The sequence below is a fragment of the Rhinolophus sinicus genome, chromosome 2 (assembly GCF_057876585.1).
Source record: "Rhinolophus sinicus isolate RSI-liver-muscle chromosome 2, RSI-T2T, whole genome shotgun sequence".
NCBI classification, from domain to species: domain Eukaryota; kingdom Metazoa; phylum Chordata; class Mammalia; order Chiroptera; family Rhinolophidae; genus Rhinolophus; species Rhinolophus sinicus.
Genome location: NC_142502.1, coordinates 164,439,247 through 164,455,141, shown reverse-complemented (window position 1 = coordinate 164,455,141; position 15,895 = coordinate 164,439,247). Strand labels below are relative to the sequence as shown.

Genomic DNA, 15,895 nt, shown 5'->3' with positions numbered 1-15,895 from the left:
TCACTCAGCAAACTTCTTGATGACCTTTAGGGTAAGGACTAGACCCTTTAGATATCTGGAATTCACTTTACCTCTAAAGAATAAGGATAGTCAGCTTGGCTACTTTTGAAACCAGGACTTCCAGAAGGATAAGGGAAACCCAAATTCAAAATTCCAAATCCCCACTTTACCAAATATAGACAATTCTCTCTTAAGAAAACTTACGAGAGTCGTACAAAAAGCTACTTTTCTTTCCTATAATCACACTGAAGCAAGAGGTAGGCCATTGAGATTACTTGTTTTTAATCACTGCAGTTTTTAGAATGCCTTGGAAGGCACATGTTGGAATTACAATCATTGGAAGGAGCAACTGATCAATAATGTAAAATAAGTTGTTTCCTCTTTCTGCCCTCATCTCTTAAAATTGAGAACATTTATCAGTGAGAGATGGAAGTGGAAATGTGAAGACAGGAGGGAGCAAATCCATAATCATTTTAAAACCTATGAGACATTAACCTTTCTATAAGTAGAGCCAAGAATGATTCTCTTCCTATAGAGAAAATTCTAAAAGTCCTGTAGGCAGGGAACTCCACACAGAAAAAATACCTTTCCTGGGTGGAGAGTGGGAGAGATAGACAGGAAATAGATATTTACTCTGTGGATCACTTTAGCTCTTAAGATGATAAAACTATCTTCTTTGAAGTGCAAGAAATAAAGCCCCAAACTGAAATCTCTAGAGATTATACCCAGACTGAACGGGGTGGCTACCATTGCAATCTGTGTTGGAAAAATAGCTAGAAAAAAACCAAAAACAATCTTAAGTTAAAAGCGAATTTGAGTCAGATCAATATTCCATTTTACTATTTCTTTTCACCTCTGTAAGTTTAAGACCTAATTTTCATTTTAAGATCACCAGAGAAAGATATTCAGTATTAGCATTTACATCTGTATTCTTTATGCATTTTGTGTGGTAGAACTAAACATGAATAAATAAACTAGTAGATTAACCATTTTGGGTCAGTATATACCAGTCCGCTCATATCTGTCTGGCAATTAAATTCCAGAATTGGCAAATTATATTCAATCCAATGAGTATGCTAATATCCTATAAATTATTAGTTGTCCATGATTAAACGACAAAAAAAATCCTCCACGAAACTGGGCATATTTAGAGTGACAGCCTTTTCATTTTGGTAATGTTTTTGTGGGTGAAGTTTGAGACAACTTATATAGCATGCTTTATAGCCACAGGAACTTTTTAGTTTTTTATTATGAAAATTTCAACTATACATTGGAGTTTACAGTGAACCCATATGCCATCATCCAGATTCAACAGTTAACAAGATCGTACCACATTTACTTCATCTAGGAATTTAATTGTTCTTAAGTGCTAAGATCCATGTGTCGAAAAGAGTTGTTTCCATTATTTTGTATGACTCTGCTAGTGCAAGAAAGGGAGAGAAGCGAGACAAGAGGTACCTTGGGGCCCTGACACTTGATGGGGCGGGTCAGAGCGTGGATGTGGGGAGTGATGACCATCCTTGGCCCACCAGCCATCTCTACACAGTGCCTCCTTGCTCAGACGGATACTGCGGGCTTCCACTTTACAGACGGCCATTTTCATTCTCCCACTTGGGGGACCAGGGTTCGTGGGAACTCCTTAATCAGAGAGGCCTGTGGAGCTTGGTAGGTAACACATGTAGGTGCCTGGGAGGGGCAGAGGGACGAGGAACTGGCAGTTTTGCGGCTCAGCAGTATCGGGCACGAAGTGTGTTGCTCCTGGCCTTGCGCTGCTGGGTGAGAGGCCCGCACTAAAAACTGTAAGCACACCTCTTTTGTGTTCTGTTTCTCCTTTAAAGACATTTGATGCCCCCAATGAAGAAAAGCCAACAACAGCAAAGCTTGATGGAGAGCATGCAGCCCGGAAAGCCCAGTGAATGGGAGATGGAGGGCAGAAAGCACGAGAGGCCCGACAGCCTCCTGACACCGGCGCAGTACTGTGCGGCCGAGCAAGACGTGAAAGCGCTCTCCGGGCCCCTGCAGTCCATCCCGGAGATGGACTTCGAGCCTTCGCCGGCCGAGCCACTGGGCAACGTGGAGCGCTCCCTGCGCGCGCCCGCCGAGCTCCTGACCGAAGCCCGCGGCTTCATGCCCGCGGCCTACGAGGAGTTTGAATATGGCGGCGAGATCTTCGCGCTGCCCGCGCCCTACGACGAGGAGTCCTTCCAGGCCCCGGCCCTCTTCGAGAACTGCTCGCCCGCCTCTTCCGAGTCCAGTCTGGACATCTGCTTCCTGCGGCCTGTCAGCTTCGCCATGGAGGCAGAGCGGCCCGAGCACCCGCTGCAGCCGCTGCCCAAGAGCGCCACGTCCCCAGCGAGCAGCAGCGGCGCCTACAAGCTGGAGGCGGCGACGCAGGCGCATGGCAAGGCCAAGCCGCTGAGCCGCTCGCTCAAGGAGTTCCCACGCGCGCCGCCCCCCGAGGGCGTGGCCCCGCGCCTCTACAGCACGCGCAGCAGCAGCGGCGGCCGCGCGCCGCTCAAGGCGGAGCGCGCCGCTCAGCCGCACGGCTCGGCTGCTGCTGTGCGAGGCGCGTCCAGGACCTACTTTCCCCAACAGAGGTCCCAAAGCGAAAAGCAGACCTATTTGGAAGTAAGGAGGGTAAAGTAAAACCGAACCCAAACCCACAGCGCTGGCAGCCCCGGGCCTAGATCTCCAGGGAACAGGGTTGAGGGAAAGCGGGCTAACTCAGAGATTCTGGTTCAGAAAGTCAGGGTTTGGGCTCAGGGATCTACATTTTAAATAGAGGCCCCAGTTGATCTTGTAGCCCCAGGACCACACTTTGATCTCCATTGTTTCGTTATGAATCTTAAATCTCAGGGAATCTCTAGATCTGTTATTACAACCTCAAGTTAAGGTCTCAAAACACACATGTGTCCAAAAAAAAATCCATCAACAAGCAGTCATCTATCCAATTCATGAAACTTTCAGGGCAGTTTTTGCTTTGACTCGTTTGGTTCAAAATTAAACATCTATTTTTGGTTACTTTTAAATTTCAGTCACCTGAAAGTAAATATTTTGTTTATATGGAATATAATATCTGCATATCTATTTTATTTAGTACATCTCTCATTTAAAAAGAAACTAGAGAGTTCACAAAAGGTAGAGTCTTATTTCTTATTTATTTTTACTTTATACTCCAAATACCATGGATTAAAAATTATAAAAACTAGATTAAAGGCATATCTGTAAGATGGAAATATTAGTTGACATTTACTTCTGAACAGATATGACCTCTCAAAAATTCCTTCCCTTATTTATATCTAAAATGGAGAGTTAGAAACATGAGTTTAAAACTAGTATACAATCAAGGAACTTTCTTATTTTGTAGAAAGAGAAACATATCCAGAGATATGAGAGGACTACTAATGGTTTTCCAGCAAGACTGTTCATTCCAGAATAAGACGTTAATCTCTATACTCTTTAAACATTTGCCAACTTCTTTTATTTCCTGCGCTTTAACTCTTGTTATATCATAATCCCACTCTAGACTGTTTACCTTGATACATAGAAAATACATCTACACTCAGCAAAAAATTATCCTCTTTTCAACTACTGATTTTTTAATTAGCCTAGTTTGCTTTAGTTGGAATAGGACATCCACTCTTAGCCTTCGGGGATGGGAGAGGAAAGTGACAGTTAAAAAAAAATTGTCCCACAGTTAGGATAGGTATTAACTTTGGAAAAGAATGAAAAACACCCTTTTTTTGTGTGTTTTCAGGAGATGCATTTAGAAGACACCACCAGATTCTGTCCAAAGGAAGAAAGAGAAAGTGAACAAACATCTTTCAGCGATCAAAACCCCAGGCAAGACCAGAAAGGGGGCTTTCGCAGCTCCTTCCGCAAGCTCTTTAAAAAGAAGTGAGTAGCCCTTAGACAAGACAGCATTGTAACTCATTTCCCTTTGAGCTAAGTCTTGAGGTTTTAACAGTAATAAGTGTCAAGTAGCCTGGTTTCACACAACTGCTTCAAGCTCAGTTCCTGCACCCAGTAGCCAGGATTCCTGCCAGGTGAAGATGTCTCTCTCTGTAATCTCCTAGAGTAACAGCAAATCTGCTATCTTTTTGCCCTACTTCCTTGTTCCCAAAGTCAAGTGTCCTGAGAGGAGTGAGCAGAGGAGGTCCCCTGGGAAATGAGCTGGTGACAATCAAATTCCTTTTAGATTGGGAGGAGTGGGATCCACTGTTGGGATTGGGGAAAATGGGTGCTCCATCAGAATCTCTCCACATGTGGGAGGTTTTCTAAGGCATCTCAGCACTTCTGCCTTCAGTTATCCTTATCCTGGATGTTAATATATGTTTATTGGGATTTCTGCTAGTGTCTTCCCTAGCAGAAATGATTGAATGGATTGGCTTGGGCTGTAGTTTAAAAATCACTGTAATGGAGTTTCCATACTCCATAGGAGGCAAAAACAAGACATTTCCCTGCTGTGGTCCTTCTAAGATCCTAAGCCCTTGTATGAAATCATGCACCAGGCATTTTGGCCAGCTCTTACCAGCACTGTCTTACAAACTGGGAGACAGTGGCCTAACTCCAGCATGAAATGCAAGGAACAGAGAGCTGAGCATTAGCGTTTGACCCCAGAGGGATTCTCCAGTCTAGCCACTGCCTGCCTGAGAGACTGCTCTCTCCATCTCCACTGGTCCTCAGGCCTACTTCCTTCTTCCTGAGAGAGAATTTCCCTCCTATTTAGTTTTGCTTGGTAGAGGAGATTCTTGCAGTCAGTCTTCATATTTTAGTGGATGGAAAAATTAAACACACTGTTGCTGCCTTCGGAGAGTTGCTGATAAGTGAGGAAGCACTGGTAAACCACTTCCTCCTTGAGGGCAGAGGCTCCTGGCTGATTTAGATAACGATCTTGATGGAAGAATTGGGGACAGTCTTTGAGGGAGGACTTTTTTTGGATGGTTTGTCTAATTCTTCTCACATTGGGAGGGTGGTACTGAGATTAGTCGGTCTCTGATTGTTGGACGGGGAAAGAGGAAGGAACAGCAACATTACTACAATCAGACATAACCCTATTCTATGAAGTCCCTTTCAATTTTGCTAAGGTAGCGTAGCCCCATGCATGCATGACTATTGCTAGATCCCCTTTATTTAGGGTGAGGAGGTAAGAATTTTATCCCTCTCTCTAGGATCGCAGACTTAGATCTTTCCTGGCCCAGTGCCTACCTCTGTCAAGTTTGGCAGGGGTGGAGAGACCTTGAAGCAGACAACTTTCTAGTCTGACCTTGGGACTTAGGTTCCTAAAATCCTTCTAAGGACTCCAAATTCCTAAGGGCACTGCTTGAGCCTTTTTTTTTTTTTTAAACCACAGTATTCCCCCCAAAACAGCCACTTTTGGCCCACTGCTGTTTATAATGACTGGGTACTGTCTGTTGGAGAGCAATGAGCCATGGATCCACCACTGGTTTCTTTACAAATTCCCACTTTTCAGAGAGAAGTAAGAGAATGCTCTGCCAGTTACCGGAGGCAGAGGGAGTAGACTTGTCCTCTCTGTATCCAGGGGACAGAACTAGGAGTAATGGGTAAGAGGAAGAACTTTCTAAAAAAGCAGCTGCTGGAAACTGGATATTTGGCTGCCTTATGAGGGAGTGAGTTCTGTTTAGTAGAAGCTGCATGACCCTAGCAGGAATGCTATGATGGGGACTCCACACTGGGTGAGAGATGGCCCCAGATAATTATTTGAGTCCTTTCTAGTGCTGAGATTTGCTTTATCTGTGGTTTGATTTTGTTGTAGATCAATCTGAGTAATCACAGCTTCCTAACATCTGAAACAAGAAATTAATGTGGCTTCGGGACCTATAATTTTAAAGACTTACCGTGTGGAAGATCAGATTTTATCATTCTATAGCCCCGCACAGCCCTTGGTACAATGCTGAGGACATGCTGTGTGGACTCTCCCGATTCATGTTGGTTACTTGCTTCCAGTCCTCTTGCAGCTTTTTGGGATTCTTCTTAGAGGGCCAAATGGATCCCCTTAGTCCTCTTGTCCTTTCTCAGAGCTCAGTCCCTCCTGTATCAATCATGTAATTGAAAACGTGAAGTGTTATGTGGACGGCCACACAGAGGGCTGCTCCCTCTGCAGGCTTTTCTGGCCGTTTGCACCTGGTGTAGGACTGTGAGCATGATCAGCTGATGCTGCTTATCGCTTTGCGTCCAGGGTACCACGCGGGGCACTTTGGGGCCTTGGCATAGGATCATGAAGCAGCTTGAGTAACTTTTGCTGCGAATTTTCCTCCAAAAACCATGGAAAGTTTTCTCTTTTATGCTAAGGTAGAGAGAATGGGCAGGGAGGCCCCAGCATAGCACACACAAGTCAGCGGCTCTTACCTCAGAACACACTTTCTTCTCATTAGTTAGGCATTCTTTCTTACATGCACATACTTTGTGAGACATAGTCCCAGCTGTTATGTAGGGGCTGTTACAGAGGACTATGAAGTCAGACTTGTGGACAGGTACAGGGAGGAACCAGAAAGATGTTCAGCTCATTTTCCTTCCATGTTGTTGGGAGCTCAGACTGGCAGCAAGCCCTGTGACTTTAAAAGCGGTTAATCCTGGGTCCTGGGACCATGCCCGAACCTGGCCTCAGAGGTCCAAAATGGACCCTGTGTCACATCTGGGGCTCACTGCCTGCCTACCCCACAGCCCTCTGGAGGCTCATTACTGTCTACACTGACACACTTTTTGTATCCATAGGGGCTTGTTTGGCTGGCGGCCCCACACACCCAGAATGCTGCTTCGGGATGAAGCTAGGCATGGAGCCAGATGCAGCAGAAAACCTGAGAAAGGGTTCTCTTCCCTCTGAGGCTGGGAGGGCCGAATGCTCATACCCACAAGGAGTCAAAAGAGAGAGAGTCAAGTTGACATCATTAAAAAAAAAAAAAGAAAAAAAATCCTGAAAAAATGCCTTAGATATTTGGGGAAAAGGACGATGCTCTGATGGTTTCTATCTCAGGCACATTTGTCCTGGCTAGATACCCGGTCAAGTGTCTCTGAAAACTGCCCAGAATTGATCAGAATAAAGACTACATATCTTAAAGTTTGAAAATGTTAAGTGACTTTAACATTTTTAAATGAGGATTCCTAGAAGCCAGAAACAGATGTAATGTGATGCTGGACTGAATCCTTATCCCCCTGCCTTTGAGCAGGACAGAAGGCGAATTGCATTCTAGAAGGATCTATATGGAGGCTGTCAAAGACTTAAAAGCAGACTATCCTAAAATCCGAGGCAAACGCTACTTCATCTTTATATATAAATCTTACTCTTAGCTTAATAAGTATTCTTGGTTGGGAGTGCGACATAGGGGAAGAGGATTATGTAAGACAGTTTAGGGGTAGGGAATGTAAATGCTCCCTTTTTATCCTCAAATTTGGGGGGAGTGGAAGATAAGGCATATGGCTTCCGAATGATGAATTCTGCTTCCTTACCCATTCTCTTCCTCTTCAGCACTTTGTAATTTACCTGCTGCGGAGTGTCTCCTTCCCTCCACCAGTCACATCAAAATGCCTCTATTTTCTTCATCACACACAGAGAGAGCACTTTGACAGGGCCCATATCATTGAATGTCAGTGAATCCTCTTCTTTTGGTGTCTTATCAGCTGTTTTTCCATATGCCCAGCCTTGGCTGTGGAACAGACCATGTAATTAAAAGTAGGCCTACTAAAGAATCAATTGATGATTTTATCCTCACCTTCTTCTTTACGTCTGAAAGCCTATCTAGAGTCCTTCCCCCATTCTTATTCACTTTGGGCTCCTCTCTCGTTTCCCATTTCATTTCCAAATACAACTTTAAAATTGAAGGAGATGGTTGAAGGGATAACATTTTAGATTACTCAGTCCTAATTACAAATGTTTCTCAATAGGTCATTTGAAATCAATCACTAAGTTAAGGGGCTTTGGTGTACTAGGTTCTGTCTAGCACAAAAGAAGTAAATGAAATAGTTCTAGCCCCTTAGGAGCTTATAGTTCAAATATAAGGGTAACCTAGCTGCAAGGTAGAACATAGTCAGCTCCCAACAGATATATATAGCAAATGAATGCTCCTTGGTCACCCTGTAGTTGACTAGGGCCAACTGATTTGGCCAACAGGATGACTGTTCCCCTGTTCCCTTACTTCTCCAGGCACATGTCTCCTAACGCATTCAAGGTAGACAGTCTTTCCAATCAGAAAACAAGCCCTTCTTAGGTCAGATGGTTCTGTGGCACTGGATTCCACTCCTTCTCCCTTCCCCAGCTCCAAACAAACTTTCAAGGCTTATTTGTAGCAAAACTATACTTGTGTGACCTACCCAACTTGTTTTTTGTCAATCAATTGGAAGGAAAGTTAGTAACAGGTCTGTTCTCTTTCCATCAAACACTTGGATGAGTGTGTGTCAGAATGTACTGGCAGTGCTCTACCCTTAACCAGCAAGTGTTTGCCTGCCTGTCCCTTTAGGGTCTGCTCAGAGCTGCCCTGCAGTTAGCCACAATGGCCTCGGGAGCTCAAAAGCCATTTCTATAGAGAAAGGGAGTGAATAACAGCAAATAATCTGGCCCTTTTTCCTAGATTCTGTAGGTGATTTCCTAGTAATTTAGGCATACATCAAAGCCTAACAGCCACACCTTTGGAAGAGTCCCAGTGTGGAAGTGGCCATATACTATGTAAGCATTATAAAGAGGTCAGTTAAAATGATCTTTTAAAGGATGAAAAGGAGCTTTTAGTCATGGCTATCATGGATGCTGGATTTTGAAAAGGATTAGCAAGTTAGCCATTAATTAATAGTTCATATCAAACACAAAAATTCATACACCTGGAGACATATAGAAGGTGGTTTATGAGAAGAGCAGGTAAAAAAGAAAAAACTAAGCTGAGTTTGTGGATTTTGAAAACTAGACAGGGCGATTTTGGCATTTGTTTCAGAAATGGGAACGCAACTGGTGAAGATTTCTGTGGTCCTTGGGGCTGGTGGTGACATCAAAGCTTTCCCATTTCCAGGTAAACACTATAAACAGTTGCATGTTGGAACCATCAAAGTGTAACATGTTGGGTTTTGGAGCGATCAGATGTAGCTAAGAGGGGAAATGTGAGGTAAAGATGTTAAGTTTTGACTAATGACTTTCTGATGAGAAACTGCCATGTGGGGGAACAATTCAGAAGGAACACCAGTCAGATTCAAATCTTGCTTCCTACTTCCCACCCTCAAAACTATAGGCATTTCTAGTCTTCTGGATAACAGACCATATGGGGAAAGAATGAAATGGTCAAAAATATATCTTCCTAACATTTTGGACACAACTGCACTAATCATGGATGATTTGAATGGGAGGTAGATGGGAATTCTGAGAGTTGAGGGAAGGCCTGGAGTTTTAGGGTGGGATGTGGAGGCTGTTTCAAGGGAGAGTTCCCTGGGGGCTTCTGCAAAAAAGGAAGAGGACTTTCACCCCACCCAGATATCATCTTACCTGCTGAGTACCCAGATGTACTGGGTTTGAGAGATAGATATTCTTCTGTGCACTGGGATGTAGTTAGAAAGGTGCTTCTTGTGGACCAGAGGTAGGAAGCATGCTGGGCAGCTATGGCTTCATCTGTGGTACCAAATATCAGGCTGAAAAGTAAAGAAGTCTAGTCAGTCATCAGATTTCCAGACATTAGGATTTTAGTCGTTTCGTGGATCCAGCTTCTTTCCCTGAATAATGTAAAGGGATGTTTGAATTCCGCCCAATTAACTCAGTAAATGATAGAGTCATAATAACAATGAGGACCCAGAGCATACCAATGATAGTGAAAGAACGTGTCCTTCTCCTGTGGATAGTGGAAGGATGCCCGACTCTGCCTTCGCATATGGAGAACTTGTTCAGTTGTATAGGAGCTTTGGACAAAGAGAACATGTCTAACACCACTTTCATACATCCTGCATGAGGTCTTTTGATACTGGTTCTTAGTCACTGGGTTAGTTTTACCCATTCTAGATCAGAGTTTAAGCTAGCCAAAGGGCCCTAGCCTAGTGTATCAGAGGTTATTTCCAGAAAGCCTCCTCCCTCCAGGGACTTCTGACATGAACAAACTGGAGAAGGTGCAGAGCTGGAATGGATTACCCAACTGGCTTAACCAAGATAAAGGAAGAATGCACCCTGGACTGGGGACTCAATTGGACTGATCTGAGTTGTTGACTATTGATTGGGCTTGGTCTCCTTTGTGGTGGTTGAGATTATAGAATCTCCTCAATCTGATTACTGTACTAATTTCTGCATTCTACCAAATGTAGCATATATGTGTGGTTGGCTTCAATAAATCTTTCATTTAAAAATGAAAACAAGCAAAAGCAAGAGTTTGTAATGTAATGCCCAAATTCAGTAAAGGCCCTTGATAACTTTGGTTGAGAACAATGAATTCCATCCATTTTAATTTGAGGGCTTTGGTAATTTGTGGAGTAGTTACTTACTTGGTTGAATCAAAAATAGGATTTCTTGAATTTTCTGAGCTTTCATTCCCCTTTCGCAGTGTTATTACACAATATCTTACACTGACATACACAGTTGTTCCAATTATCCCCATAAAGCATTAGAAATATATTCTTTTTATGTTCGCTGCAAATCTTAGATACACAGGTCCTGAGCCATGAAAGTCAGGAGAAGTAAAATTTATTCCAGATCTAGGAGGTAACTGTTTTACAAATGCAAAACAATTTGGATAGATAAAATATTTGAAAACAATTAAAACCAAATCAACCTGTACTTTATCTGTGTGCTGAGATTTTAGGTCCAGTGGATCAGAATACAGGGAAAAAACTAATGAGAACCCCTCAATGGATCCTTCACCCACCAAACAAGATTTCTTCAGAAACCGACTTGCTCTTGCAAATGACCTTGACCAAGGAACAGCTGTGTAAAACATACTTAAAGTTGTATTGTCAAGTGGTAAGATGAGGATAAAAAGCTTGTATATATCTGTGTAGGAAAATCTATCTATCTATATATATTGATGTATAAATCCCGGAGGAAAACTAATACAAATACTTACATATGAAACTAAATTAACATACAAACAAGACATTGAAGAGATGAAGATTAGTCGATGGTTGAGAGTTGGCTTTTTGAACCTCAACACCTGGGAAAAGGGAAACGAAGACTTCTCACAACATAACAGAAAAACACAATAAATTTGGAGGAAAATAAACGTTTATAAGAACATAAATTTCCACCTTGCAGTCATTCTCCCAGTATAATATTGAGCACGTTCATATTTAACGTGGATATGAATTTTATGCTTCCTAGGCATTTAGCTTAGAATTCATCCCAGTGTTCTTAGACTAATATACACTACGTTAGGGGCCAGTCTGTCTTGCCATCTGTCTTCCAGAAACTCCAAGGTAATACCTAGCATCCCTTAAGACAAAGGATCTATTAACAGAATTGTATTTTACATGTTGCAAATCAGAGTTATGGAGATTTTATGCTTAAACCATGATGTAGAAGGTTCAAAGCTTAAAGACACATTGATCTCCAAACAGGAAGAGAACCTTAAGAGTAGTATTTATCTTGTTCTATAGTTATGAAAATCAGTACAGGGAACAGTGATTTCTCTAGAAATTGGGAGGCCAAAGAAATATTTTTCCTTGTGTGGGTTGTGCTGCAGATGGGAACAGTCCACAGTCTATGTTTTATCGCATACTCAGGATTCAGAGATCCACTAGTGATCTTGAGTGTTACATACACTCATGACCAGATGCACTGGGGACAAAAAGCACTGATTTAGCCACATCCTCTTAGTAAAATATTTTCTTTAGTCTGGAAAGAAGGTGGCAAGAGCATTAATGCTTTAATGGTTCACACACAGTGGTTGCTACAAACACCAGGCCGGAATGAAAACTTAGGGATGGAAGTAGCTTTTCCTGTTTTCCAGAAGTAAGTTGTAAAGAAACAAAATTCTTACAGCTCTGACAGAAGAATCATTGCAATGAGTCTTGCCTGGCTATGGGGTAATAAAATGTGCTCTGTTTCTACATGGATACGTCTAAGATGGTCTACGTCCTTGACATGCCCCAAATATCAGAATCATGACAGAAAAAAAATTAGGAGTAAAGAATTTGTCTCTATTCCCAGGCAGTTATTTATAATAAATTAGGGGCATTTGGTTACTGTTCACTCAAAATCTTGGTACCCAAACTGATTTCTTCAGAGACTGTTCCTCTAGTAATGCACTGTTTGAAAAAATAGGGGAAGTTTCATTTCTAAGTGTTACAAGTTTTCTTCTACTTGTCTGATGACTACTTAGGAACTCATTCATTAGCACTTTGAACAATAGTTGGTCTGAACATTTATAGGATAGCTGCCACGATTTTGAAGTCTCCAGTGTTTAAGTTTAAGCCAAGCTTTTCATTTCCCTGAAATTAATGAACTCTTTTCAAATTAGATTTCTCTCTATTATCCGGCCATAGAAGTTTTCGTGGCAGTGCTTGATGGAGACCTATATATTTTAAGGGAAGAAATAGAAAGTGATGTGTGACTCTAGATGTAAGTTTTAAACATTATAAGAACATAAGGAAGTGATTTAGGCAATGCTGAAAATATTGTTTTGGGACATTTTCAGACATTCAAACTAGTCAAGAGTTTTGTACATAAACCAAATAACTTGTTTTCCAAAATTTATTGTTGTTTTTGAAGATCTTAGTGCATACTCTTTGATAAGTCATCTAAACTTGTTTCTAATCTATAGAGATTTTTATTCCTTCTTGCCTCATTACCTTCAGAAATAGTAGCAGTAAATGCTGTTAATTCTCAGCAGGAAACCTGAATGTGTTGTGTTTCTCATGTATATAAACCTATTCATCTAATGATAGTGGGATCTACTGTAAAGGACTGTGGCTGGATACCATCTGTCTTTCTATTAAATGGGTTGTTTCCACTTAGCACTAGATAGTATTCCCTCTCCTCATTATCACATTTTCCTTTTCAACTGGGGCAAACCCTTCAGCATGCAAACATTTCTCCCTTTTTTTTAAGCAAAAAAAAATCTTCTCTTGACTGTTCTAGCTATGTCTCAGTTCCCTGTTTGCTTTTATAGTAAAACTTGCAAGAGAAAACTGCTCCAGTTCCTCACCTCCCATTTTTTATTAAACTCGTAGGCCCACACCACTCCCCTGAACTTGCTCATCAAGGTCATGAGTGACTTTCACCTTGTTAAACGAGTGGTCCATTCTCAGTCATCTGACTCTCCCTATGAAATAGTATTTGACACGCTGACCACTCCTACTTCTGAAATAATGTCTTTACTAGACCTCAGGGACAAAATATACTCCTGGTTTTCATCTTTCTTCACTGGCAATTCTTTCTTGGTTTATTTGCTGGTTCCTCCTTTCTTCTCTCTCTCTTAATGTTAGGGTGCCCCAGGGTTCTCTTTGCTTAGATCTCTTTTTATCCCCCCAGTTTGTTGGCTTTAAAATATGATCTTTGTGAAAGTGACTCCAAATTTTATATCTTCAGTCCAGAACTCTCTCCTAAACTCCAGACTTACATGTCCAACTGCCTCCTCGGCATCTCTCAGATAATAAGGTATTTATTGAATTTAACCCATCCAAGCTTGCTTCAACCCTATCTTCCCCACCCGAATGGTAACTTTGTCCTTCCAAGCCCCAAAACCTTGCAGTCATTCTTGACAATTCTATCAGCAAATTGGCTGTCTTCCAAATATATCAAGACTCCGACCTCTTCTCACCACTTCCGCTGCTGTCACACTGGCCAAACTGCCTTCTGTTGGGCTACCCTCCTTATTCCCACTCCTAACTCTTAATTATTCTCAACACGGCAGCCAGAGTGGTCCTGTTAAAATGTAGGTCAGACCGTGTCATTCCTCTGCTCAAACCCTCTAAGGGCTCTATTTCTTTCAAACAGAAGCCAAAGTCACTACAAATGATCTGGACCCCATTAAACTCTGATGGCATCTCCTGTTCTACCCACATTCATTCCTCTCCAGACATGAGTAGCCTTGCTATTCCTCAGATATACTAAATATGTTCTGCCTCTGGGCTTTTGGATTGGCTTTTCCTGGTGGCTTAGCATATTCTTTCCCCTGATTCTTCCATGTCTCATTCCTTCTCCTCCTTCAAGTCTAACTTCGTCACCTTCTCCATGAGGCTGACTCTGACTATCCCATTTAAATGTCACCTCCCCTGTCCCCTCCATTCTTACCACCTTGTCCTTGTTCATAGAGTACAATATTCTAATGTGTCCTATACTTATTCATTCTTCTTATCTATTGTCTACAACTCCTCACTACATTATTAAGCCCAGGATGATACGGATTTTTGGCTGTTTTGCTTATTGCTATATTCCAAAATCAGAACTGTCCCTGGAACAATAAATACTTGTTGAAAGTTAAATAGTCAGATGGGCCTTTATGAAATACTTATAATTAAGGTCACTCAAAACCAATTTAAGGGACAACAAACCTCAAAGGAAGCTGTAAATCAAAATACGGAGACTTCAGGATGAAACATCAACCTCTTAAAGAAATCTAATAGCAAGCAAACTTTGAAGACATATCCCTCATAACTTTAGTAGTTTATTAAGCAACTAGTCTGTAAGAGCCACTGACTGGGCTTTACACATATTATAGCAGGTCCTCAAATAACGTTTTGTTCAATGTTGTTTCATTATAACATTGATGAGATGTTGTAGGAAATTAACACTTGTTTATATCAACTAACCTGTGGTAAAATCAGTTTCATTATATGTCGTTTTGCTTAGTTGCACAACCTATCAACAACATTTAGTGAGGACTTACTGTACCTGTAAACCTCACGATAGTCTCAAATAGATCTGTCAACCTTACGTATCGATGAGCAACAGACTCATTATTTAAATAACTTCTCCAAAGTCACACATCTAGTAATAGAACCAGAATGTGAACGCAGATATGTGTGATTTCAAAACACCTGCTTGTACTCTTGTACCACAATGATTCTTCCTTTTCTTGATGAGTCATGAAGGTAGAGAAACTAGCGTCTTAAAATGGGCTGTAGTTTTTTTCTTGCCTCCAATGAGACTCAAAAGTCCTAAAATGTTAGAATGGGCATAAGCTGCTTTTTTGGAATCATACTCTGTCAAAGCCCTCCTTGTCTCTGGAAGCCATGTGCATCTATCTGCAGAGACAGGCTTAGCTGTGGGCTATACCCTAGAGACTTAAGCACCCCCAATCTGTAATGAGCTAATATGATTAAAATAAGCAGAAAAGCAAACCAACTGGCTAAAATTCAAAGGAAGTGACGTGTCAAGAGCAAATTCAAAATCAGGTTTGACTAATATCAATATTAATGTTATTTTCATATAGCTGTTATTAAATTGCTAACCTAGAATATACTAAAAAAATACATACGTGGACTTCACAATAGCCTACAAATGGAATTTGTACAAACTGATGATTTTGTGTCATTAAATCAGGGGTAAAAAACCACTAGTACATTTTAGCTATTCCTGAAAGCAGTCCTCCAAATACCATGAATCAAATTAGGCAGTGGTCTCAATCACTAACTGTTAAGTCATCTCACTGCTGCCGGCCTCACTTGCTTCAATTTTTAAGTAGGTTTTGGATCTCTAAGGATTCATCAATTTTTACATTCTATAGTTCACCATGAATAACCTCGCATTTGCATAATTCTTTACCGTCTGCAAACTGTACCTTTTCATGCCAAGCCTAGAAAGACTTGCTAAATGTCAGGCTGCCATGTTCCAGCAGATCTCAGCAAAACTTGCATGCGAAGGAACCGTGATACCATAAAACTTTTTATGGAATACAAATGCCTCGGTCCTCTGAAACTTCATCCAGGTGACACCTGGTCACTAAAGGACTAATCTTCATCCCAAGGGTCTCCCACTCAC

The 15,895-nt window shown here is 41.6% G+C and overlaps 1 protein-coding gene and 2 long non-coding RNA genes across 14 annotated transcripts in view; 1 reads left to right on the top strand and 2 right to left on the bottom strand.

The window, feature by feature from the left end:
- The window catches only part of LOC109453100 (uncharacterized), a 48,159-nt gene extending 46,314 nt beyond the window's left edge, over positions 1-1,845 (bottom strand). Inside the window, exon 1 of the long non-coding RNA XR_002138242.3 lies at positions 1,459-1,845. This is a non-coding gene — a long non-coding RNA (uncharacterized LOC109453100). The remainder of the gene's footprint in view (positions 1-1,458) is intronic.
- The window catches only part of ARHGEF33 (Rho guanine nucleotide exchange factor 33), a 103,657-nt gene that overhangs the window by 53,514 nt on the left and 34,248 nt on the right, over positions 1-15,895 (top strand). For 2 of the 12 annotated variants that reach the window (XM_019742472.3, XM_019742547.3), the window contains 3 exons: positions 1,839-2,637; positions 3,758-3,897; positions 10,779-11,213. In XM_019742472.3, the coding sequence (XP_019598031.1) occupies positions 1,839-2,637; positions 3,758-3,897; positions 10,779-10,908 (1,069 nt within the window). In that variant the 3' untranslated portion in view covers positions 10,909-11,213. Of the gene's footprint in view, positions 1-1,838; positions 2,638-3,757; positions 3,898-5,776; positions 10,608-10,771; positions 11,214-15,895 lie in introns of those variants that run through there. The other 10 variants (XM_019742497.3, XM_019742556.3, XM_019742504.3 and 7 more) reach the window with 9 other exon arrangements.
- On the bottom strand, positions 7,528-15,826 carry LOC148758945 (uncharacterized). The gene is made up of 3 exons (XR_016020478.1): positions 15,696-15,826; positions 9,482-9,624; positions 7,528-7,664 (listed from the first exon to the last, which is right to left on the bottom strand). It is a non-coding gene; the product is annotated as an uncharacterized LOC148758945 (long non-coding RNA).